Source organism: Solea senegalensis, linkage group LG3 (genome assembly GCF_019176455.1).
Source record: "Solea senegalensis isolate Sse05_10M linkage group LG3, IFAPA_SoseM_1, whole genome shotgun sequence".
Taxonomy (NCBI): Eukaryota; Metazoa; Chordata; class Actinopteri; order Pleuronectiformes; family Soleidae; genus Solea; species Solea senegalensis.
The window spans coordinates 31,290,714-31,317,492 of NC_058023.1; the positions used below are offsets into that span (position 1 = coordinate 31,290,714).

Consider the following 26,779-nt stretch of genomic DNA (forward strand, 5'->3'; position numbering starts at 1 on the left):
CATCTTATACGCTCTGTACATATTGTATGTTCAAACATAGTAAGGGGAATAAAAGCAGCCAAAATGCTCGGTTACAAAAACGGTTAATGATGCTCAAGAACAGAGCAGGTACAACATTTGGTGTTTTTTTTTATTATTATTATTGTGGTAGAATGTACACAAGAGGGACACACGCTATGTCTTTCACTGTGATCGTAGGTATGCATGGAATGAATGTTAGTGACTTACATGTAACCATCTTTTGTTGAGGGGTGTGGTTAAGAGGGAAAAGTATCTATTTAACCATTTAAACAAGACACCTGTTGACTGTCAAGGGGGAAGTCATATACACGTGATGTTTGGTAAATTTACTTCAACTTTAATAGGAAGGACTCTGGCGCCACCTTGTGGCAAAGGACACGTCCCTGTACTGAGTGAGTGTGCCTACATGAATTAAAACAACTATCCTTTCCTCCGGACTCCTTTCTGTTCACTGTGGATGTAGATAGCCTCTGTACTGACATTCAGGAACATTAAAAACAGAACAATCAGCACGACACACCTGCTCCAAAAAGCCACTTTATCATTATGTCAGGTTCTTGGATGACATGTGGGTCTGGACATGCGTAGCTTGGACGATTCACTACACCTTCTGAACATGGCTTAAAGCTACATTCAACTTGACCTCGGTACGATTTCCTTTGACACCACCACTTTCGAAAGTCCGGATTTTCAATCAGACCAAGCCCCATTTTGGGGCCTCCTCGCTTCTCCCAATAATAACCAATTATTCCATGATCTGCAACTAAATTATTAGAGTTTTTATACTAATATTTAGGACTCTTAAATACTCAAAAATCATCATATTGTTGCTGCCTACAGGAGGAATATAGGAACCTGCAGGATTATTCAGTGAAGGCCAACATTTCAGCACCGCACATGTTTTTTAAAGACAAATTGGAACCAGTTTCCTCCTTAGCTCCACTCTTAACCTAATTTGACCTCAAGCCCTAACCCTGATTATATTCTCTATTCAGCCCTGACCCTGAATTCTAATCCTAACCCTAACCAATTTCTACCTAAACCAAATCTGATTGGACCTCAATCCCAAATCATAATGTTTAAATTTAAATTATATTCCAATCCTAAACTGGTTGTCCCTCTTATTTGTCATCGCGTTTGTGTGGAGGACGCGGCCTGGGCCTTTAATCTCGCCTAACCACACACAACACAACTGTTCCAGATTACAACATCAACCATCCCAATCAACAGAGCCCAGTCCTTCTCCCTCAGCAGTAGCAATGTCGTCTATATAATCGCCACATTGGCGAAAGCATACACCTCGTACTCACCCAGCTGAGACCACACCCCTACAACATTGGGGAGGGCAGACGTTATACTCCTCTGGTCGACCATTTTCGACTGCATTCCGCCCCAAGCATCTCATCGTCTCCGGGCCTGGAGAACGCTGGACCTGCAGGCAGAGAAAGAGGGCTTAAAGGATTTGGATCCACAAACTCAGGACCACCACTCCAGAGAGAGAGACTCAATGCTGAGTAGACCACAGCCCTCTAAGCCAGGGGTGGGCAATTATTTCCCCAAGAGACTCCCACATGAGAGACGTAAAATATTGTTGAGGGCCAGACCAACGGGTTGAATTAATTCTGCTCAATATTCACTTTTATCTCTTTATAAAAAAACGCCAGTGAACTCTATTGTTTTGGTGTAAATTGGGGCAGCATACAAACACACAATACACTAAATGAAGGAAAATGCTGATTTTATTCAATTATAACGAACTAAATCTACTGAAAATATCAACTGACAACACTATATAATCAATACTATTATACTATACTACTGTGGTGTAGCATCGTTCACTGTACAGTAGAAATACTAGTTTCCAAATATTATGCTCCAGGTTGATTTATGATGCTCCTATGTACACCTCAGCTTATTAACATGTGCATTATTATTATTATTGTTATTACAAACCCTCTCAAGTAAATACAGCCACTGTAATGTTGGCAAGGCACTTTATTTGAAAACAAAACTGAATTATATCTATAAAAACAGACACCATGTCTGGAACTTGTTCCCCAAGTTTTCCCCGTCCACATCTGACAGAATAATTGTAAATATGTAACGTTAGATATAGATTATTTGGATTCAGAGCTGCAACTGACGATTGTGTTCACGATTAATCTAGTGAATCATTTGGTCAATGAGAAAACTTTAAAAAAGAAATGACGTTCATCGGAAATCTTGTTTGAAAAAAAAGCTTCCAAACGATTAGTCAATTATTAAAATAGTTGACGATTAATTGAATCTCATGATGAATCTCATGTCACACATATCACAAATAAAACACTGTTACTGCTGTGTGTGTGTGTGCGTGCGTGCGTGCGCGTGAGTAATGCAGTAGGATACCCCGCAGCGCTGCGAGATTGCATAACCACCATACAGCCATCTCCATAGCTGCTTTGCCTGCCACACACACATACATACACGGGAACACACAAAGCGCGCGCGAGCGACAAAAAAGAGCAATATTAAATATATGAAAAATAAAAATAATAAAAAATGACACAGGTTAAAAAAAACAAACAAAAAAAAAAACATAAATTTTGCTCATTATATTCTCGCCGTGATTCTCACGCACACACACACGGCCCGTGATGACGGTGACCGGAGGAGCGGAGATGTGTGACGTCAGGCGAGGAGAATGACAAGCGCCTCCAATGAGGAGCAGAGGATGCGCAGCGCGTGGACGGAGCTGCCGACAGAAGGCTAATAACCATGCCAACCGAGGACTGTGGCGCGCGCTGCTGATCAGGGAGAGTGAGAGAGGAGAAGAAGAAGAAGAAGAAGAAGACGTGGACATTTATGTGAAGTGGACTTTAAGAGGAGAAGAGAGAGGTTCCTGCAGGAGGAAGAAGAACATCAAGGCGCTGGTAAGATCATCTTTGTTTCCTCTCTCTGTGGCGTGGTCCTCTGTGTGCGTGTGGCGCGCGCTGGATCAGACACTGCACTGCTGCAGCTCAATTAAAGTGACGGTAATATGCTCTTGTTAATTCTGCTAAAACATGCACGCGCGCACGAGCGCACACACACAACCAGCTCGTGACACGTCGCTCGGTTGTGGTTAAATTAAACAGGCAGATGCTCGCGGGCTGCACGAGCTCGTGATACCGCAGTGACGTGGATCTTCTCCCCCGCTGCTGCTGACCTTCCATCGGTCGTTTGCAGTCACTGATGCGGTGTGCACGTGTGCGTGCACGAGAGTGCGAGACAAGGACGGAGACGGATGAAGAATAAGGCGGAGCGGTGAGGGAGGAGGGGTGTGTCGGGGAGGTGGAGGTGGGTGGAAGTGGGAGAGAGGGGGAGGTTTTTTGTGAATGAAGCTCCACATCGTTTTGGCGCGCGCGCGCGCTCTGGCAGCCACAGCTGACTGAGCTAAAATTAGCCCAGCGCTGCTTTTATTTTTGTGTCTGCGTGCGCGACACTTTAATGTTTGGATTAGAATCCAAATCAACAGAAGTTCTTGAACGCACGCACGCCTGAGCACGCGCCACCAGCGGATACCAGCTACCACCGCGCAGCCATGTCCAAGGACGTCACGCGCTGTTTTTAGAAATGATCTAAAAATAGAATTTATTATGAATTATTGTTTTTGATTGAGTGGAAAGTGACGCGCTCCTCGTCAGTGAGGCATCATTTAGGTCGGAATGTGGCGTCTTTGTTTTCCGTCACATGTTTTTTTGTTTTGTTTTGTTCCATTCATACTCTGCTGCGTTGTTTTCAAGACGAAAATCCATCCATCCATCTATGGCGTCGGTGTTGTTTACACACCTGAAACTGCTCATCGGTGTCAGTGTGCAGCGTCAGAGCAGCCGGTGACGTCAGTGTCCAGTTGATTCTGTGATTAAATAACAGATAAAGGAGCGAATGGGTGTGAAACATTGTCTTTGCTTTTTGAAGAACGGAGACAGATGTTACAGTCACTTTATCCCGTGTTTTATCCCCTTGTTCACGCCCTGCTCTTCCTCATCCTTTCGTTCATAAACCTGTCTCTGCTGCTCCTCCTCTTGTCCTCTTGGCTCTTTTTTGTCATGTTTGAGTTTCAATTGTGCGATCATTGACCTTCACCATCATCCTCCACTTGCTCTTAATTCGTTTTCAATCAAACTGTTCAAAAACACACAATGATCATTGTCATCGACTTTCTTTGATTACAATGTTGTTGTCATGCACCTCATTTTCCTTCCTTCCTTCCTTCCTTCCCTTCCTTGCTTGCTTCCTTCTCATCTCTCCAGCCATGATTTTCTCTCTGGCCGCAGCAAAAGCCATGAGCGGTGGTGGCGGCGACGGCGGCGGCCTCAACAGCTCGTCCCCCCTCGACCCGTTCGACTCCACCTGGAACCTCGGCGAAGATCCGTCCAACTCCTCCGTGGAGCCCGTCGCGCGAACTCTGATACCCGACCTGCAGCCGGCGACCACCGTCGTGGCTGTCCAGGAAGTCAGCCCCTGGGATATTGCGCTGTGCGTGACCGGGACGCTCATCTCCTGCGAGAACGCTCTGGTGATCGCCGTGCTGTTCTACACGCCCACACTGCGGGCCCCCATGTTCATCCTGATCGGATCGCTGGCAGTGGCAGACCTGTTCGCGGGCCTCGGCCTCATCTTGAACTTTGTCTTCACGTACATGGTGGACAACTCGGTGGAGTTTGTGATGCTGCTGTCAGTCGGACTCCTCATCTCGGCCTTCTCGGCGTCCGTCCTGAACATTCTCGCCATCACGGTGGACCGCTACTTGTCGCTGTACAACGCCCTGACTTACCACACCGAGCGGACAGTCACCTTCACCTACGTGATGGTGGCGTGCATCTGGGTGTCGTGTCTCGCGCTCGGCCTGCTGCCCGCGCTCGGCTGGAACTGCTTGAGAGACGAGTCCGCGTGCAGCGTTTGCCGCCCCGTGACCAAGAACAATGCCGTGGCGCTGGCGGTCACCTTCCTCCTGGTCTTTGCACTAATGATGCAGCTCTACCTTCAGATCTGCAAGATTGCCTTCCGCCACGCGCAGCAGATCGCGGTGCAGCACCAGTTCGTGGCCATCTCCACCACCAAAGGTGTCTCCACGCTGTCGGCCATCCTGTGTGCCTTCGGGGTGTGCTGGCTGCCGTTTGCCATGTACTCCATCGTGGCGGACTCCAGCTACCCTGTGATATACACCTACGCCACGGTGCTCCCGGCGACCTGCTGCTCCGTGATCAACCCCATCATCTACGCGTTCCGGAACCCGGACATCCAGAAGTCGCTGTGGATGGCGTGCTGCGGGTGCATCCCTTCCAACCTTTCCCTCAGACCCAGGACTTCCAGTGACGTGTAGCGCAGGAAATAGTTTTTTGTTTGGCGTGACAGAAAACCGGCGAAAGGTTGGAAGGTTACAGCCAAGTAACGGCATTCCTGGTGGCAAATACCTCGCCTGGTCCACAGGGAGAAGGGAGGACAAAGAGATAAAGCTAATTCAAGACCATGTCCTGTCCGCTTGAAGAAAACCAACAGTGGTGTTTGATAAGTTTGCCAACTGGGTCCTGGGTAGCACATATGCGAGTATGATGATTTCTCCACAGGACCTCAGCTTGGGGAACACGGTGTGGTTATGCAATCAGAGGGAGTGAAGTGGTCTTATTATTATAATAATAATATTTGTTATAATAATAATAATAACGACAAGGTACATGATTTCACGATGGTTGTGTTTTGACAAAGACGTGGAGCTACGTTACGGCGACGATGATCTAGTGAACTACATTTGCAGCCGTTTATTTATAGACAGTGAGTGAGAGAATGACGACGGTTGTGTAAAGGTTGTCGTTTAAGAAAAAAAAAAAAAAGGTCAATCATACATCGTCCCAATCCGATCTAATCTAATCTAATCTGCCCGTGTCATAATGCATAGGCAGACACCTGGAGTGGGTTTTCCATATTTAGGTCGACGTTTGCTTGTCCTTGTGTGTGTGTGTGTGTGGGAATAAAATCCGCCCCCTGCTGGAGAAAAAAAAACAAGTTTCTGAGCCGCACCCCCTCCCACGAAATCACCCCCCCCTCCCCTGCTGTGACGCTGAGAGAGAGTGTGAGAGAGAGAGAGAGAGGGGGGAGAGAGAGAGAAAGAGAGCTGAATTCAGCACCAAGGACAGCGCCACTGCAGAGCACTGCTACCCTGGGAACACTCACTGTGAGGAGGAGGAGGAGGAGGAGGAGGCTGGAAACTAGGCTACACTGTTCACTTAACACCACCCTGACACGGATGTAGCAGTTATTTTGTCATATCTTAACGGTTTAGCGTTCATTAACTATAAACTAAACAAAATCTGTTCTTATTTGGGCTAAATTTTTGGGCAAAATTTACGGACACTTATTTCTCAGAGAGGAAAAAAAAAACGCAAGAAGAAGAAAATCATGAACGAGTGAAACCAAAAAGTGTTGCAATCCAGTATCCCTCACCGAGACGGTCCTGCGCCATCCGAATAACATAATAAACGAGTAACATCACCTGTGAATACACCACTAAACTCAGTCATGTGTCCTGCAGCGCGGGGGAAATGACCACTCACTGTGTGTGTGTGTGTGCTGGAATCATAGCCATTTGTAATCAACCACCGTCGTTTAAAATGAACTAACTGCAAACACAGACCCATGCAAACTGACTTTGTCCATCACTTCACACAAAAGGGAAAGAAAGAGAGAAAGAAAAAAAAACAACAACAATAAATAGAGTGTGCATTATTTTTCTTACACGCTGCTGTAAAATAATGTTATTTTTGTAACTTTCGTCAGGGTATGAGTCACAGCACGCCGCCGCCGCTGCTTCCTATAAATAAAAGTCAAACATTACTTTTGCGAGGAAAAAGAGAGAGAAAAAAAACGATTGTGTCAGAGATGCTGAGCGAGAGAGAGAGAGCCATACTTTTCAAATGTAGTGTACTTATTAGGTTTGTGTGTGTTTCTGAATCCACGCGACTGACCCCAAACCCTGTAACTTTGGTTTTTCTTGCTGTGGAAAATGAGACGTGATGCGGTGATTTCTGTTCCCGCTTGAATTGCGGCGATGAAAGACAACAGAGGGACGGGGGTGACGCCGCTCGAGCAGCGTTGTGTAAGACAGCGCTGCACAGTCAGACTGCACGTGACGTCACTTTGAGTCGTGACGATGGAAGCAGGTTGTTTTTCCGCTTTCTCACTCCTCCTCCTCCTCCTGCACATCGTCGTGACAGACAAATCTCTTTTTCTTTCACATATCACCATCCTTTTTCCCTTCATTTTCCCCCCCTCCCTCCATTCTTTCTTTCTTCCTTCCTTCCTTCCTTTCATCTAACACTCTGCTATCCTTGGCCTGCAGGAATAAAGCCGACCAGGCTCGGTCTAAAAATAGCAGGTACAAGAATGGAAAGAGAGGAGGAAAGAATTTCACTAGAGATGCACCGAAAAATGAGGCGACCGAAAACATCCACCCATCCATTTTCTACCGCTTTATCCTCTGCCATAGGCGGAGGTCTATTCCCGCTTAGATCAGTTTGGATCACCAAAGATGTGAGTACACGGTGGAACAGCGGTGGAAAGTCCCTCTGGGCAAAAGTGAAACTTGGCCGCATACAACACGACAATCACGTCACTACACCAGAGAACATTCTCTCTCTCTCTCTCTCTCTTCTCGCTCCCTTTGAGCAGCCAACTAAAGAGACGTTATTCCCTTATTTGCAGCACTGAAGTGTCTTCTACACAAAGAGGTTGACAACAATGAATAGTGCGCTCTCAAATTTTCATTTCGGTGCATCTCTAAATTTCTCCTCCCCTCCGTTTTTGCTCTTTTCTCAGCACAAGCGTTTACATAAAATCAGTCAAATCAGGGTTCAGGGTTGGCGACTCGAGCCTGGACTTCAGCCCAGTCGAGTAAGAACCCCCATCAATCAGGCTAGGCTAGGCAAAGCTACGCTTTTTGTCCCTAAACTACTAAACAATTCAGTCGTGCAAATATTTTCAATGAAGGAAATGAAAAAAAAAAAAAATCCATGACAGAGCTAATTTTGTATCGGACCAAGTACGGCCTTCATACAATTGTTTTATGCATTGATTAAATAAGTGTTTATGATGATGATGATGATGAAGATGATACTGTGATGTCAGAAAAAAAACTAAATCATCTTTTTATTTCGTCCTGTACGTTCTATCACTGTCTCTCTTGTCTTTGTGAAAACATGGGGCGGCGATGATCTCGAGTACAAAATGCACTTTATGGGATGGAAAATGTTACACGTTGCACTTGTAAATGTTGAATGTAAAAAAAAAAAAAGAAGAAAAAAACGAGAAAGATTTATTTTTCATATCAATGTAAATAAGTGAGAGAGAAAAAATAAAGCCAACACAAGTGGAGAATAATTTGCCAAATAAAGACGACATTTGTGATTTATATACGTGTTCGTGTTCATATTATGGTGAAGTGAGGATGTTTTTGTCCACAAACCAAAATGATTCACTTTTTTAATGATTTCTCTGTTTCTACGGAGCAAAGAAAATATTCACATTTAAGAAGCTGAAACAATGCGAAACCTTGTTTTCATCATGAAAATAAGCTTCAAACCGAGTAATTGTTTCAGCTCTGTATGTGATACGGTGGATGGATGGATCGCCAACTATTTTCGATGGAAATAAAAAGCAGGTTTTCAAATATTTCCGCTTTGTAAATGTGATTATTTTCCCGGTTTCTTTGCTCCATGTGACAAAGACATCATTCAGATCGTTTTTGGACGAAAACAACAACTTTGGATTTATATAAGATGTATTTATGATATTGCATCACGACACATTGTGTATATATATATACACACACACACATACATATATATATATATATACACACATATATATATACATGTATACATATATGTATACATATATATGTATATATATATATATATATACATTATATATATTATTATTAAACCACTTCCTGATTCCACAACAACACAACACAACCACAGAAGAGCGAGAGACAAAGTGAGAGGAGGGAAAAAGACACATTTTTGTTTGTGTGTGTGTGTGTGCATGATATGATGATATACAGGTTCTGTGGTTAGTGTGTGTTACTCTCCTTTCCTCTACAAGGAGATGATAGAGCTCCACCATGAGGCCAGAGGCAAGTACTGTAAAGTGAAGACATGTAAAACTGAAGCACGCACACACATCAATTACTAAATTAATCGTCAACTGTCGTCAGCAAGATTTTCTGATGGTTTTAGCTTCTTAACCTCATTATTTCCAGGTTTGACAAACACTTAATTTAACTTCTTTTTTTTTTAACATATACTGAGCCAGAGAACAAGGGTTGTGTCTCGATCCAGGCACAGTTTCATCCTTTTCGTCGGACAAATCCTGTTTACTTTTGTATTTAAATGGAGTTTTTATTGCAGAATGTTTGAAATGATTAAGTCACAAATATCCTCTCAGGGTTACATGGGTAACATTTGTGTTCAATGAATTTTCCACTCACCTCTCTCTCTCTCTGTCTCTCTGTGTGTGTCTCTGTCTCTCTGTTGTGTCACCATCTGTGTCTCGAAATGTCTCCTCTCCTGTTCCCAAACCGAAACAGCACCAGCTGGTTCCTCCTCTACGCTGCCAAAACCCACAACAGCAGGAACCTGGAACCGAGCATGTTGACAGTGGTGGGCGTGTGACAAACGCTGGGAAAAAAAACATAACATTTTTAAACTATGCTGCACTTCAATAACACTTTGATGTACTTGTGACTCCCATTGATAGTCACGACACACGTGGATCAATTTATGTATGAAAACACGCTGGAAAAAAAGTGGAAAAAATAGGAAATGGCTGTCAAATTTCAGATATTCAGGTATAAGTATTGTTTTCGCTGCTCATTTTTGAGGGGGTTAACGTGTACAGAAACTCTTGAAATTTGACCTGGAGGTCAGGTCGGCGAAACATGCAATAGTGGCATACGGCAGAAACCCGTTCGTAGCCCCAGGGCTCTATAGCGCCCCCAGAAGTTGGGTCAATGTAAGACAAAAGTCGTCAGATGGGGAAAATGACATTAAATGCAAAATCTGGGATTTTTTCCATCGTGTCTAAGTCGCATGTAGTTGCTCTGATTTTAACCAAACATGGTACACTTGTTGCGCTCATGATTCCAAACACATTTCTAATGTACTTCCATTAGCTCGCCGACCCAGAAGTCTAGATATTTATTCAGAAAGTGAGCTGATTGAAGAGCTCCATCAGTTCAAACAGTGGCCGCTGGTCCACATCTACCTTTAGTTTGGGTTGCTGCTTATATTTATGTGTTTATTCCTCCAATGATTTTAGAGGAATAAAACTAGCAGACAATGAGCCAGCTAGCTGATTCATGCTAGCTGGCTTGTCAACAAAGTTTTAATATTAAAACATACATCTACAGTGATCTATATGCCCTGTAAAGTAAGTACATATTAAGCTGTAATATTTGCTTAAATATTCATTTTCAACAGACTCTGATTGCAATTGATTGTTAGAGAAACACAATCATTGTCATCGTCAGTGGAGTCCCTGAAAAAGCCTTGGCCACCCCACAGATAAAAGTCTAGCTCCGCCACTGACTGTGAGTCCTACTATCTTTTTTTTAAAAGCGTCTAAAACGAGGTTGTGACTGTGTCCGGTGTCAAATACAAAAGTTATTTCACTGTGGCTGGACTTACCTGTGGTCGCGATACAGGTGGTGAAGGCGAAACACAACAAACACAAGTTAATACAACAAGAGTGCGCGACTAACGACGAGCAGGTGTGGGTACAAACTGCAACCGGAAGTGAAGTCGTATCCGACGGGTAAGGACGGAAAGAATTTCAAAATAAAATACAAAACGTCAAAAGTGCTCGTGTTACGTAAGTAATATTAGATATGTCGTTTATTTCATTAAATGTCGTGGTCTAAACTTTCTCTTCTTGTGTTGTCGTGTCCAAATGATGTTAATAAAGTTAAAGAAGGCAATACAGTGGAAGATAAATGAGGTGGTGAGTGATGAGGACAGGTAAACAGTGAGGACAGGTGAATGATGAAGACAGGTGAACGATGAAGACAGGTGAATGATGAAGACAGGTGAACGATGAGGACAGGTGAATGATGATGACAGGTGGTGAGTGACAAGGACAGGAAAAACAATTCAAACATTTGTGTCCCCTTGTCCTTTTTTGCACAACACAAGAAAGAACCTTGTTTTAAAAAAAGTATAAAAAGAGTAAATTTACTTTAAACAAGTTACTTTTTTACATGAACTCAAGTACATTTTAGACCAATACTTTTACTTGTACAAAAGTAGAATGTTATCAAAATAGTGGTACTTTTACTTGAGTAAAATATTTCAGTACTCTTTCCACCTGTGGTATTATGTAACGCAGGAACATACAGAAAACACAGGATTTATATTCACCATTTATTGTCTATAGTTACATGCATACTTGCTTACAGTTGGTCTTAGTGTGCAATACAGAGTTTTATTGTGTTCCATTATTCAGGTTATATTACTTCAAATGTATTTTTTGTTGTTTTTTTTAACTCGACAGGCTGCCTCATAACAAAACTCCATACATTATAATTCATTTCTCACATTTTCAACACAGAAAAACACAAGTCAGTAGCCATAGATACATAAGGGATGGTTGTTGTTTTTTTTCATCTCTGAATTTCTATTTTTAAATATATATAAAACAAGGTTTATTTCGTCTCACCAAATTTGGCATATCATGTGGACAAGTACTTGCAGTTGTGAAATACGGACCACGTGTTTTTATTGTCACATCCAACAAGACAAAAGTATTTCACAGTCACTAGTTTACATTCGGGGACACTCAAAGGCCATTAAGTGCTTAAATCCAGAAAGATGCTGGCTGTATTTTTGAGTATTGGATATATACTGTATATATATATATATATATATATATATATATATATATATATATTGATGTTCTCTGGTCCATATGTGCTTTCTTTTAAATTCAGGAATAATATCCATGAATACAAGTGTATTTTTTTCAGTAATCCACCAAAAAATAACCGACAACTACCCAGTAATATGAGTCTCTCACATTAGACACAGCCGGAGTCATTGTTGTGGGTTCAAATAATCCAGGAAAACACAAACGGGGGATTTTGCTGGTCAAATGTCTTTCAGACATGTTTGGTAAAAACTTGTTTTATCTACATTTTTGACTGTTGCAATATCAAAAGGTCCATAACCGGATTCATACGTTAGCAAGACACACGGAAATAAACAAACATCTACGATCACAAGCTGAATATTGTTAAAAATATGTGATTAACCTTTCAGCCATAACAGAGACAGCGTTGAAGGAAATACAATATGTGTTGCATTTGTAATTCAATGCAAACATATATACTTATATGTCTTTGACTTTTCTTTTTTTTCACCCACCAGAACAAAGAATATGTTATAATCTGCTCCACTTTGAATGTAAACCGAATATGAGCTTGAACTGTTCCAGCACTAATTAACAAATGAAAGCTAAAGTTAATTATTACAATGAAAATAGAAGCACTGAGCATTTTCATCTTAAATACAGCTGAGACATTAGCATTAGCTGCAGTGCTCCAGGCTGGATTACAGGCTGGATTAGAAACACTCCACTTTACAGAATGTTTACTATTATTGTGGGAAAGAAAAAAAAAAAACAAGGTTAGCTGCAACGTATGAAATAAATGAAACGGATGACGATTTTTGAATCCAGTTGTGCGATCTTTGCTTTGGCTTGACGGTGGATTTATGGAGGGGGAAAAAGTTGAGATTATCGTCCAACCAATGTCTCTCTTGTCTGGAATTAGATTTGTGTCAATATTTTCAAACACCTGCTCATATTGTATTTTATGGTTTGAAAATACACTTGTTCTTTGCGCTACCCTTATTTGTTTTTTGGTTGTGGGTGGGCCTTAGGTAGCTGGAGTGACAGCTCAATAGACTGGAACTCGTCTGGAACTCGTGAGGGAGCGCAAAGAACAAGTGTATTTTTTTTAAACAATAAAATACCAATTTTTTTGAATAATGAAATTGATTTTTTTTTTATTAGCTTTATTTGCTCTTAAAAAGCGCTGTTTGCTACATTGACACACATCTAATTCCATAATCTTGTACCCTAATCCTGGCCTTGAGAGTAGCGACAACTATAAATAATATATATAGCACATTTCAAAAAATAAAAACACATTGTAAAAACACTTCAATCCGCTCATACTGAGGTTTTATCATATTTTACTGACGCATGTTTCTCTTACTCTTATGTATTATTTTGCCATTTCATGTGTTCACTCCACAGTTTAAAAAAAAAAAAAACTACCACAGTCACCACAGACAGGTTGTTAGGCTTTAACCTTTGACCCTGAAGCAGAATGCTTTGTGTGGAAAGCGCCTCTCACTTAAATAAATACAAATCAATCAATACCACAGCACGTCACATATGTGAAGTCATGAGAAAATCACTACAGCAAAAGCTCGACTCGCTTAAATCTTATGTTCAATTCCGACATTTGGAGGCTGCAGATTTGAACGATTTCATCGCTAAACTCTTGACGACGCTGGTGTTTGTCTTTCAAACCAGCTTAATCCTGGTGGTTGGCATTTGTATTACGCGTCCTCACCGACAGGACGTTGGACATTGTACGACTTGTGATCTTTATACATTGATTATACTTGCTAAATATAAACCACTGAATAATCTAAAAAATATATCATTTTTTTGTGTGGATTGTTTCGTCTGCAGCTTCTTTCTTTCTTTCTTTCTTTCTTTTTGACGTGCGTATAATTAATTAGCCGCATGTTTGCATCTTTGGAGGAGCTAATTCTATTGTATTCGCGCAACCACGCACCAGGAGAGTGCGCTCGTTTTAAACACAGTCGCAGCCCTGCCAAGTGGAGCCATCTCCCGCTAAAACGTCTCTTTTCCCTGAATGTCCACGACTTGTTTCACAACATTTGGCATTTACGTCAAGATTGCACGATAATTAACTTTTCTTTTTTTTTTTTTTTACCTTATGCTATATCATGTGTTTTGTAAACACATGAGCCCACTCTCATTCACTCGTTCACCGAGCGGGGGCCTCGCCTGCCTACACTTTAAAAGTCAGAACCTGTGCAGAGAAAGAGCTCGGTGCATTTAGTGAGTGGTTAAATACGAGTGGACGGAGGTGGGAGAGCGCTCTAATAAATGAGTGTCGTCAGTTGAAGTGCTTAATATTCAGAGAGGCAGGTGGCGTGGAGGATGTTCGTCAATGTAACGATGCATCAGTGATTAAAGTAACCCGTTCATCATCACCACAGCGTTCACAATCGTTCACAGCCCAGTTTTGTTTTTTCTTTTTTCTTTTTCTTTGTTAGTCGGACCACTCGTTCTCGTCGAGCTCGGAGTCGTCGTCGGACTCGCTGTACTCCACGGCGATGCGGCGCGACAAGATCGTGGCCACGTCGTTGCCCACGGGCTCCCTCTTCGCCTCCTGCTCCCTCTGCTCCTGGACCTTCCTCAGCTGGATACCTGACGAGATAGAAGGAGGAAATGACAGTGACGTTCGTTACTGGTCCGCTGTCTTTTGATAAAAGTCTACATGGACAATCAGACATCAGTGAAAAGCAGTGACTCAAACTTCTGTCTCTAAAGCAGTCTTAATTTTAAATTACGATAAGTTCAAACGTGGGATCGTGGAGGAAAACTGACACCCCCTTAGTACCTCTACGTATGGCGGCCAGCAGGTCGGAGCGGGCGTCGCTCATTGGGATCATCCCGATCATGGTGGACTTCCTCGTCATGGGTGGCGCGTCGCCGGTCGCCTGCTGGCCCATGGCGGCGTGCGGAGGCGGCGAGTGCACCAGGTGTCCAGCGGGCGCTCCAGGCGGTGGCGGCGGGGGAGCAGCGGGCGGCGCGCCTGACGGCGGGTGAGAGGGAGACGGCACGTAGTTGGCCGGGGGAGGAGGAGGAGACGGGGAGTAAGGGCGGGAGAGGGCGGCGGAGTTTGGGGGCACGGCGGACGCAGCAGCGGCGGCGGCGGCGGCAGCTGAAGGCGGAGACGTGGTGGAGTCAAACGCCGTTTGTGCGGAGGGGATGGTCGGAGGTGGCGGGGGCGGGGCCGGTGGGATGTAGTACTCCGGTATGGTGGAGGGTTGACCACTAGTCGGAGAGAAGGAGAAAGGATTTGTTGAGCGTTAACACATAAGCACAGGCGGGAGATAACGCCGGGGTGAAACCTACCCGTGTCCAGCCCGGTAATCCTTCACTAACTGCTGCCTCGGCCCGTTTACGGTCGAGTCTCCACCAGCCGGGACCCCGTGTCCAGAGGGGGTCCGACCCAGGGACGCCACGTTCCTCCCCGCCGCCGCAGGCCCTCCAGGCCCGGGAGGCTGATTGGCCGGCCTGAGGCCGCGGTCCAGCGACTGAGTCTGTGCCGTGGCGCTGAGGTGATCCCTGGCGTGGTGGTCAGCGAGGTGGGCGGCGCTGGGGGTCTGGGTGGAGGGGTGGTTGGGGCTGGCTGGGTAGGAGTCCGACGCCATTGATCTGTGGGAGGAGGAACAATACGAGTCCCATAATGTGAGTGAAATATGTTTTCGGACTTCCTGTCTTTGGAAACGGTTCTGAGGTGACGACATTGCACTTTTCCACTTTTCAATAGAACTTGTTACCGTGTGAAACTTGCCTTCACCAGAAGAGGGCAACAAAGAGCTGTAATCTAAAACTGTGACACAGTGTTTTTTTTATTGACAAAATGGATTCATGAGTATTTTAAACGATGTTCTTATTCACCATTTTATTTTTTATGATTACATATTTTGTTATTTTTTAAAAGAAAACAATACGTATATTTAGAAATTGTATGATTATATAAACTGCAATGTGAATCCTCTGGATTTCTAATGTTAACAATGTTTTTCTAAGGATTAAGACCTGGTCTTAGGGTTAGTGTAAAGTTCACAAAACCAGCGTGTGTGTGTGTGCGTGTTTATACCTGCTATCTGGGGACAGGGAGCCTTCTGAGGACATGCCATGGTAAGGTGAGGGCGTGAGCCTCGCGTCCGGTCTGAACTCTTTATCGTAGGCCAAAACGTTCCACTCCTGACGCCGATTACGAGCCTTGCGCACCTTTAAAGGACAGAAAGGTTTCACAATTCACAAAAAGTGGTGCCAAGTAGGACAAGTAGTTGACACGGCATGGTCGTACCCTTTTTTTAGTATTGTGAGTTAGTGTTTTTTAAGGAATTGAACCAAGTTTTCTGATTTTTTCAGCTTCTTAAATGTGAAATAATTGTACAATAAATCACCACAGACCTTCTTCACCTCTCTGCCCGGATCTTCAACCTGCTTCTGCTGCTCCTGGAACACAGACGGACAGACATGGACACATTTATAGAGACAGATGGACAACAAGGGAAAAACCACTTCTGACTTCTATTTCATTCCTCTCGTGTAAAAGGGGGCAAAGGTTTACACGTCATCAGCTTCTTCAGCGTGGGGTAAAATTAATACCTGCCACACACACACATGCACACACACAGCACCGACACACACACACACACACACTGAGTGGACATCAAAACTGAGAACAAACTAAACAAAGAGAGGGAATAAAAAACGGTTGCAAACAAACGTGACACGCATGAGACAAACAGAGGGAAGTGTGTGTATAGGAATGAGTCGTACCTGTGTTAATGTGCTTTAAAAAATGCTTAATGTCTAATGTGTGTGGTAGTGGGGGGGGTTTGTCTTACAGAGATGGACAGGGGGCTCCTGGGTGGGGCCTGTCTGGAGTGGGGCCTGTCGGGGTGGGCAGCACAGCCCTATGGAAACATGGGAGAAAAACAAGCTGCTGTGTTAGACTGAGCAGAGGAAGAGGAGGAGGAGGAGGAGGTGGGGTGTGTGTGGGAGAAGGAGAGAAAGAAAATCCGGAGAAGATCTGTTTATCCTCTTAAAGCTTTGTGAAAACTACTTTTTTTATTATCTTTGATGGCGTTTCCAGGTTGAAGGAGGATGGAACAGAGAGAAATGTGATCGCCGTTAAAAACAAAATACAACAGCAGATGTTCAGAGGTTTTCAGTAAACGTGAAAGAGAAAAAGTCTGTCTGTAACAATGTTTCAAAATGATCCACGTACAATAACCACGTCGTCATCGTAAGGAAAAGAAAATGTATCACGTATAACTTTAATATATTGAAAGTCCATCTGTATTTGGACATGTTTAACGAAAAGGTTCAGATGAGAGGAAACTTTGGACTTTGTAAGATTAACATTAGTGAATAAAGACATTGACATTGTACTTTAGAAGTGACATCAACTATCCAGAATGAAAAGAGTGTTCAAATGTGCTGAGAGACAACAGTGTGAAACACCTGTGTCTTTACCCGACAGATCACAGGAGATACTAAACTTTAAAAAAAATGTTTTTAAACATTTTATTCTGGAGCTGCTTCAAGACAAGACTGCGCTAGAACAGCTGTGATATCACATCAGGATCTATGGAATTAGACTTGTGTCAATATGTTCAAACGACACTTTTCTCAAAGCAAATGAAATATCGATTTAATCGTTCAAAAACATTGTATTTTATTGTTTGAATATACACTTGGTTTTTTGTTTGTGGGCGGGCCTTAGGAAGCTGTCTGCTGATGCTGGATAGGCAGCTTCTTAAGGCCCGCCCACAAAAAAAAAAACCATGGCGCAAAGAACAAATCAAGGAGCACAAAGAACAAATAAGGGAGCGCAAAAAACAAATAAGGGAGCGCAAACAACAAATAAGGGAGTGCAAAAAACAAGTGAGTGAGTGCAAAGAACAAATAAGGGAGTGCAAAAAACAAGTGAGTGAGTGCAAAGTACAAATAAGAGGTGCAAACAAGTGAGTGAGTGCAAAGTACAAATAAGGAGTGCAAAATTAATGAGTGAGTGCAAAGTACAAATAAAGTGCAAAATTAATAAGTGCAAAGAACGTGAGTGAGTGCAAAGTACAAATATGGGAGTGCAAAAAATGAATAAGGGAGCGCAAAGAACAAGTGAGTGAGTGCAAAGTACAAATAAGAGAGTGTAAAAAACAAATAAGGGAGCGCAAACAACAAATAAGGGAGTGCAAAAGAACAAGTGAGTGAGTGCAAAGTACAAATGAGGGAGTGCAAAAAATGAATAAGGAAAAAGAACAAGTGAGTGAGTGCAAAGCACAAATGAGGGAGTGCAAAAAATGAATAAGGGAGCGCAAAGAACACGTGAGTGCAAAGTACAAATAAGGGAGTGCAAAAAATGAATAAGGGGCGCAAAAAGAGCGAAAAGGAGTGCAAAGAACAAATACGGGAGCACAAAAAACAAATAAGGGAGCACAAAGAACAAATAAGGCGCAAGAATAAGGGAGCGCAAAGAACAAATAAGGGAGCGCAAAGAACAAGTGTATTTTCAAACAATAAAATAGTATACTTAGTAGTATCTACTTCCATGTATGTCCTCATAGTCACTCATGTGTTGTCAGAGTGTTCAAACCTGCCCAGCTGCTGCTGTATCGATCACCAGCTACACAACAAAGCAAAGCTCCACAGTGAGCACAGGGACAGGAAGTCGTACCGTGAAATATTTGCATAAAATAAAAATAGAAAGGAAATGAACAGACGAGCAGATACAGGCAGCAGATGAATGCATTTCACGTACATCAATACAAAGACACTCACATACAAACACTGTGAACATATGCAGTACACACACACACACACGCACCTTCTGCCGTCTCTTCTCTTTGCGTTTGTCCTCGGTGGCCTGCAGCATCTTCTCTTTCCACAGGTTGAAAAAGTACGAGGGGTCGGTGTAAAACTTCAGAGCGTCCCTCTTGTCATCTCTGCGTGGACAAAACAAAACAAACAAACAATCAAACAAACAAACAATGTTTTACTACGCTTTTACAAAGAAAACATGACTAAAGGACGACACTGCTCACCTGTACGGACTGAGGATGTTGAGCGGGGGAGGTTTGTCGCAGCGATGGTACATCTCCACCACGGGGTTGGGGACTGAAGTTCGCGACACCACCTGCTGGTCCTGAATGGTACTGCTCTTAAAGGCCTTCCTCATGTTGATGTCCTGCAGGGAGACTGGGAGCAAACGGGAGGAAGGACGGAGAGTTACAGGTGATACAGGGAGGGTGTACGACACACACACAAACACACACACACTGTCCTCACCCTCTTCCACGGTGGAGTCGAGTTGTGTGACTTTCACAGCCAGCTGGTCCACTCTCTCCTGTAGACCGCTCATCCTCAGGTAGAAGCTGTTGGCCTCATTAAAGAGTTCACCAAATATGTCCTCCGCATGACGACCTACACACACACACACACACAAACATTTATCTCATAAATGGAACACGTCCATGTTCATTTTTTGGTCCATCATCACAACATGTCGACAGTTACACACTTTGTCATGTCTATGTCATCACCATCATCATCACCATCATCATCACCATCACCATAAAAAGTCTTTCTCTGGATTCTCTGCACAAAACAATCCTTCAGTCCAGACTCTTCCCATGTGAGGTTCCCTGTCCTCTGACCACTGGAGTCTCTCTCTGTCTAACTAACTAACTAACTAACTAACTTCTTGAACTTCAGTCACACTTGAAGTTCTTGTCTCCTGATGGTGAGTCACTCACTCAGGCTGCCCAGCTGCTTGATGATGGCTGCCAGCGTGCTGTTGGTCACACACTCCAGCTCACTGGTCACTCCATCGGGCAGCGCCCCGCGGCACAGGTGCCTCGGCTCGATGTTCCTCTTCACCAGCGGCATGCTGCTCTACGCCTGGACACAGGACACGGGACAGGAAGTGACATCACATCCAAAATGTCCCGTGTAAACATTAGAGACAAACGTCCTGACTACAGAAACAAAGAGGACAGAGACAGGGAAGACAGAGAGGACAGAGAGATAGACTCAGAGGACAGAGACAGCGTCACTGTGCTGCTTAATGTCAACGTGGCATAGACGACGAGCCAAGAGTGAAATGAGCCAGAAAAGCTTTTCTACACAGAGTTAATGAACTGGAGAGACAGAGAGACAGCAAGAGAGAGAGACAGAGAGACAGAGAGAGAGAGAGACAGCGAGAGAGAGAGAGAGACAGAGAGTAATGTGTAAAGTCTACTTTTCATCCTCAGCGTCCTGCACACTTTCCTTAATGTTTTCCCTCTCTCTGCTTTCATCAATAAATCATCAACAATCATTGATAAATCATCAATGAATAATTAATAAATCATCAATAAATAATTGACAAAGTATCAATAAATCATCAATAAATTATTAATAAATCATCAATAAATAATCGACAAATTATCAATAAATCATCAATAAATTATCAATAAATCATCAATAAATTATCGATAAATCATCAATAAATTATCGATAAATCATCAATAAATTATTAAAGGCGACATAGACCGGAAGGTTTTGTGTGTTTATCTGCGTCAAGTTTCAGAACAAACAGTTCAGCCACTGCTGAGAAAATAGGGTTTGATTGTTTTCCTGGGCACTTCCGTTTACTGATGATGTCATCAGTAAACCTCACCACTCCTCTCACCACTGCAGCTCCTCCTGGTGCGGGCTAAGTCCGGGCACATCCGGTTGTGCACATTCAAGCGCAGAAGAAGAAGAAGAAGAAGCAGACACTGTAGAACACTGAAGAAGAAGCAGGGCCGTTTCTCAATACTCAAGTTAGCAAGTATGTACTTGCTTTGCTCTGTGCCGGGCACAGTGAGCGCCGAGCGCCCACAGAGGTGGAGCTGATCACCTCCGACAAACGTCGCTGCCAAACTATAAATACGTCATATGTTCATACACAAACCACGTATTTGAATTCTAAAAGACTCATTTCTCGCCTCAAATGATCTTAAAACTTTGTTCCGGGACACAGAAAAATATTTATTTCAGATTTATATTTCTATTATCTGCTGCTATGCTCCGCCGAAATGTATTCTGGGATACATGGCCATCCCAAGTACGCTTAAGTCACCTCCGATGCATACTTGGTAAACATGGGCGGAGCGAGAACACTTCCGGGTTTGAGAACCGTCCTCGCTGTTTGCTTACTTGAGAATTGGAACAACACTTGGACTGAGGCTGATGACGTTTTCACAAGTACGGGAGTACGCAAGTACGCACAAGTACGCACAAGTACGCACAAGTATGGATATTGAGAAACGGCCAAGGACTCTGGTTGTAGCTGCTGAGACGCAGCGCTGAGAGCTGACGCGCTGATTACGTCACTTCCAGGTACCTGGCCAATCACAGGACAGTGGGGAAGCTCTCGTTGGCTGGCCAATCACAACACAGTCTGCGTTCTGGGGGCGTGACTTTGGTCTGAAACAGCACGGCTGACAGTGAGGAGATATTTCCATCGGCTCGTTTGCAGCGAATAAGACGTTTTTTAACCATGAAAACAAGTTAATATTTGTAAGTCAACCTCCATAACTAACATATATGTGCGATACAATGTCACCTTTAATAAATCAATCATCAATAAATCATTGCTGTTGTTTGTGCTTGTTCATACTACTACAGCTTTAGTTTCATAAATAAAAATGTCCTTTAACCAGATCCAGACTGTTCTGGATTCTTCATCCTCTCCGCACTTTGAACTGGGACAGAGAATCTGGGACACTGTGACACATCTCTGTCCTCACAGCTCAGCGTTAATGTGTCCACGTCCTGATGTCCGTGGTCTGTGTGTGTGCGTGTGTGTTGAAATTGCGCTGAGGTTGACACATTTAATTGTGAGGGAGAAGCATGAGCATTGTCCACACACACACACACACACACACACACACACGCGCACACACACTGACCTGTTTACTGGGAATAAAGTGAGATGGAACAGAAATGTACTTTTCATGATAAATGCATTGTTTTTCTGATCACGACTGAGAGTGAGGCTGCAGACTGTTGTAAATAATCTGGAATAGCAGAAATGAATACGAGGACATTGTCATTGATTTGTGTATCAAGCGTCTTCTTCTTCTTCAAAACAACAAAAAAAAAACATTCTGCTCGTCTGTAGAAACACTGTGATCTATGATGGCGTCCAAATGTCAAATCTTAAGTAACAAACGATCTCAGAAGTCAGATATTTAAATCAAGTAAATCAGAATTTAAAGTTTATACTACAGCCGTCTTTCAAAGGCTCGTCCGTTCGTCCTCTTCATACTGCTTTAAAATGTCTTCTCCACTTTCATGCAGCAGAGTGGGTTCCCTGTCAGGTTTCCATGACAACGTTCTGATTGCTTTCTTCTGCTTCTCTGCTGGTGTCCTCAACAAGTCTCAAAAAATGCCTTTTAATAGAATTATTAGAATGACACATGAAATATTCCACTCACTCACTCACTCACTCACTCTCCTACATCATACTGTGTATATACACTCATTAAAATGTGTGTATAATGACGTACAGGTGTGTGTATTATGACGTACAGATGTGTGTATTATGACGTACAGATGTGTGTATTATGATGTACAGATGTACGACGCATTAAACAGGTGTGTGTATTATGACGCAGATGTGTGTATTATGACGCATGATGTGTATTATGTATTATGACATACAGATGTGTGTATAGTGATGTACAGATGTGTGTGTATTATGACAGATGTGTGTATTATGATGTACAGATGTGTATTATGACGTACATGTGTGATGAATACGTACAGTGTGTGTGTGTATGACATACAGATGTGTATAGTGATGTACAGATGTGCGTACAGATGTGTGTATTATGACGTACGCAGATGTGTATTATGTGTGTATTATGACGTGGCGAGATGATGACGACAGATGTGTGTATTATGACGCATATGTGTGTATAATGACGCATATGTGTTTATTATGACGCATATGTGTGTATTATGACGCATAGATGTGTGTATTATGACGCATAGATGTGTGTATAATGACGCATACAGATGTGTGTGTGTATAATGACGATACAGATGTGTGTGTGTGTAATGACGCATGATGTGTATTATGACGTACAGATGTGTGTATTATGACGCATAGATGTGTGTGTATTATGATGTGCAATGTGTGTGTATGATGTACAGAGATATTACAGATGTGCGTGTGTATTATGACGCAGATGTGTATAATATGGCAGATGTGTGTGTGTGTGTGTATAATGACGTACAGATGTGTGTATTATGACGTACAGATGTGCGTGTGTGTATTATAAATGGACAGAATGTGTGGAATAAACACTTGTGCTTTGGCTTCATATAAAAACACAGCGACAGACTAAACAGTGAACGATGTCAGTGCAGGAGACCAGAGCTACAGTCCATCTTTAGAGGTTCACATGATGTGTCTCTTACTCTCTCCTGATAAAGACACACAAGCGTTACTGTGTGTGTGTGTGTTGTTGCTAGGGATGTGAATCAGTGTTGGTGAAAATCAGCAAAAGCATTTTAGCTGAGTCATGTTTCATCGGTTTATTTCTTCTTATTTGTTACACAGTTGGAGATTTGTGTCTTTGAAATGACTCAGCACAAATGTCCGAAATGACTGAATCAGACTAATATCAGTATCAGTAGATCCTAGAGTTTGTGACACCAATATCAGTACATATTTGAGTTTGCGATATCGGTATCAATAGATACCGATATCAAGTTTGTCATATCGGTATCAGTACATATTCAAGTTTGCGATATCGGTATTGGTATCAGTAGATACTCGAGTTTATGATATTGGTATCAGTGGATTCTCAAGTTTGTGAAATCGATATCAGTATGAGTAGATAGTCGAGTTTGACGGATCAATATTATTATATAATATTTATTACATATTATACTGTTTATAATCTAAAAAGTTCATCAGAGTTAAATGTGATTATTGCTGTGAATCATCACACATATATTATCTGTGTCTAAAAGCAAAAGCAGCTCAATTAAGCAAATGTTATAAAAGAGATCGAGACATGAAGAGGTAAAAAACGATCCATGTATACAGTATATACACATTTATTGTATATATGTATATATACACATATAAGTATATATATCTACACACACAAAGGTATATATGTGTATGTATATCGACACACGCTTCACAGGAATTCACGTCCATGAACATTGATATAATTAACCATCAAATAAAGAACGAGTCATTGACGCAGAGCTGAACACACACACACACACACACACACACACAGGTAACATTTTAACATGATCACGTCATAGTAATCTGCGACGACGGTGTTCGCGGAGTGCGCGCGTGTGTGTGTGTGTGTGTGTGTGTCTGGAGTCCACGCCTGGAGATGAATTAGGCTCTAATTAAAAAAAAAAACACGCAGATCCGCCAGTGTGGTTTGTGCGCGCGTGCGTTTACGATGCAGTAACAATAACAAACACATGCACGCACACACACACACACACGTAAACGCACTCACCTTCGTCCTTCTCTGTCTTTTTTTTCTGCGTCTTTCGTTGATTTTAATGCTCCTTTTCTTCCGCCGCGGCTTCGCATTTTATTTCAGCCCCATGTTCGGTGGAGCACAGGTGGGTGGATGAACGGATGAACGGGTGGATGGATGATGGAGGAGGAGACGGAAAGCCTTTGAAAAGAAGAAATGTGGGCCTTGAGCGCGGCGCAGCTGTGGATTAGATTGAGGTTGTTTCCACGGTAGCGTCCGTGGAACTGACGAGCGTCGAGCTGCGTCCTGCTCCGAGCAAAGAACACTTCCGCCCTGCATTTCAAAATAAATGTCCAAAGTCGATTTTCACGGGGAAACAAAATAGACGTGTTTTTTTTATCTTATATTTACTGATTTACATCTACTCTGCTACGATGTGTTGATTCTTCATTGTGTTGTGGCGGAAATGAAACACACGTGTTGCCTTATTATAATCTGTCAAACATTAATGAACACATGAATGTCTGATATTCAGTCAGAGTGATTTTAATTTGACCACAGAGTGTTTTCCATCCTTTTCTCGCGCTACTTTTCTTGCGAAGTTGACAAATGTTTCAAACCAGCGAGACCAGGGAAAGAGGTGTAACCACGCATGCGCAACCGAAGCTCTACGAACATGTCCGGGGATTTCCGAGGCCACGAAACACTGCATCGAGCATCATGAATCGGAGATGCTTCACATTTTATGTGTGTGTGTGTGTGTGAGTGAGTGAGTGTGTGTGTGTGTGTGTGGTTAGAGGTCAAATCCACCGTCACTAATTGTCCGCTTGTCATACTCCAGTTACACCACATGGTGTCGCTGCTGCTTCACGCTTCTCACCTGCTGCTCTATGACTGTCGCTGTCCATGGTGCTGATGTCACCAGGTCCCGTTGAATGAGCTGGATGCAATAAGATTGTCGCACATGGGGAACTTTGCAAATGATCGCCTGATTAAAATAAACATATTTTATTTAAATATTCAGTTCAAATACAGCCGTGAATTCATTTATTATGAAGGAACTCCTCACCACTGCTCCACGTGTCTTCAGAAGATCCAGAACAACCTGGAGAAAATGATGGTTTTTATACAAATAAGTAATTTGTCTGCAAATTAGAGTAATATTTTAATAAATACATAGCAGCATCACACAGAGAAAAAAAGAAAAGAAAATATACATTGTGTGGAAGAGGGCATAATCCTATAAACTCTATTATTACTATTTTAGAGACAAACATTCACAATTAAGATGGTATTTGAAAACAAACAAACAGCCACTGCAGAACAGAAGAGGGTTCAACACGTAAAAAGTTCATTAATCCACAAGAGCCAAGAAACAAACAGGCATCGACACGTGTTTGCTGGTTTAAAGATGGAGTTCAACAAACTCCTCAACAAACCTGTTTCTCCTGGAGAAATAAGACCACGATGACGTGAAGAGAACTTTGTTTCTTTACGTGAAAAATATATAATGTATATATTATAGTCATGGATGACTTTTGTTTCATCAAACAATCGTACTTAGTTTCGGGTGGAATTAGATTTGTGTCAACACTTTTTAAGAAGCAAATAAAATAAAATACACTTGTTGTATTTTGGCACCATGTTTTTTTATTGTAGGCGGGTCTTAGGAAGCTGGCTGCTGATTGGCTACTGAGTTTTGGAGTGACTGAGCTGAATGGACGTCACCGTCTTGGAGTCGCTGTTTGTCTGGAACTCACACGCAAGGGAGCGTAAAGAACAAATGAGGGAGCGTAAAGAAAAAGTTAGGGAGTGTAAAGAACAAATTAGGGAGTGTAAAGAACAAGTGAAGGGGTGTAAAGAGCAAATTAGGGAGTGTAAAGAACAAGTGAGGGAGGGCAAAGAACAAGTGCATCTTCAAACAATAAAATACAATATTTTTGAATGATTAAATCAATATTTTAAGTTGTTTATTGTTTGAAAATATTGACACAAATATAATTCTAGTTTTACGGCATCTTTGGTTTTCGTCTCTTTAGAAGAAACTGTTTTTCCCCCAACTTTATATCCTGATTTAAAGCTTTAATCATCGACTTTATTCGTCTTCACGCACGTTTTTTTTACGTCTCCGTCGCGTCGTCAAAAATAAAGAAAATTCCCGTAAAATTTGAAACAATGATGATGAAGCGGAACAAACAAAGGATCGACACGTTCAGTCGAGTTTTCCCAGACATGATTAAAGAAACATGACTGAACCAATGTCAACCAAACATAGAGTTATTCTTCGTTGCTATTATGGTCTGTCTGTGGCTCCTGCATTTTTATGTTGCTATTGTTTTCGTCGATTG

At 42.5% G+C, this 26,779-nt stretch overlaps 2 protein-coding genes across 3 annotated transcripts; one reads left to right on the forward strand and one right to left on the reverse strand.

The window, feature by feature from the left end:
• The first annotated feature begins 3,297 nt into the window (after positions 1 to 3,297).
• Positions 3,298 to 6,130, forward strand: gpr185b (G protein-coupled receptor 185 b). The gene is made up of 2 exons (XM_044020997.1): positions 3,298 to 3,306; positions 4,296 to 6,130. The coding sequence occupies exon 2, from the start codon at positions 4,298 to 4,300 to the stop codon at positions 5,366 to 5,368; it is 1,071 nt and encodes a 356-aa protein (XP_043876932.1). The 5' UTR covers positions 3,298 to 3,306; positions 4,296 to 4,297; the 3' UTR covers positions 5,369 to 6,130.
• A 5,315-nt stretch (positions 6,131 to 11,445) lies between these two features.
• On the reverse strand, positions 11,446 to 24,750 carry zgc:109889 (uncharacterized protein LOC553542 homolog). 2 transcript variants are annotated; one of them, XM_044022155.1, is made up of 11 exons: positions 24,468 to 24,750; positions 19,698 to 19,842; positions 19,231 to 19,365; positions 18,987 to 19,140; positions 18,770 to 18,887; positions 16,788 to 16,856; positions 16,348 to 16,392; positions 16,028 to 16,161; positions 15,277 to 15,579; positions 14,759 to 15,195; positions 11,446 to 14,565 (listed from the first exon to the last, which is right to left on the reverse strand). In XM_044022155.1, exons 2-11 carry the CDS (start codon positions 19,828 to 19,830, stop codon positions 14,408 to 14,410), a joined length of 1,686 nt encoding a protein of 561 aa, XP_043878090.1. In that variant the 5' UTR covers positions 19,831 to 19,842; positions 24,468 to 24,750; the 3' UTR covers positions 11,446 to 14,407. The 2 variants fall into 2 exon arrangements, with proteins under 2 accessions (XP_043878090.1, XP_043878091.1); XM_044022156.1 differs by lacking the exon at positions 16,788 to 16,856.
• Between the last annotated feature and the right edge of the window lie 2,029 nt (positions 24,751 to 26,779).

Coding starts and splice junctions, on each gene's coding strand:
- gpr185b (XM_044020997.1), top strand. CDS start 4,298: ATGATTTTCTCTCTGGCCGCAGCAAAAGCCATGAGCGGTGGTGGCGGC.
- zgc:109889 (XM_044022155.1), bottom strand. CDS start 19,830: ATGCCGCTGGTGAAGAGGAACATCGAGCCGAGGCACCTGTGCCGCGGG. Junction 16,857..18,769: donor AAGAGAAGAGACGGCAGAAG/GTGCGTGTGTGT, acceptor ATGTTTCCATAG/GGCTGTGCTGCCCACCCCGA. Junction 16,393..16,787: donor GGAGCCCCCTGTCCATCTCT/GTAAGACAAACC, acceptor TCTGTGTTCCAG/GAGCAGCAGAAGCAGGTTGA.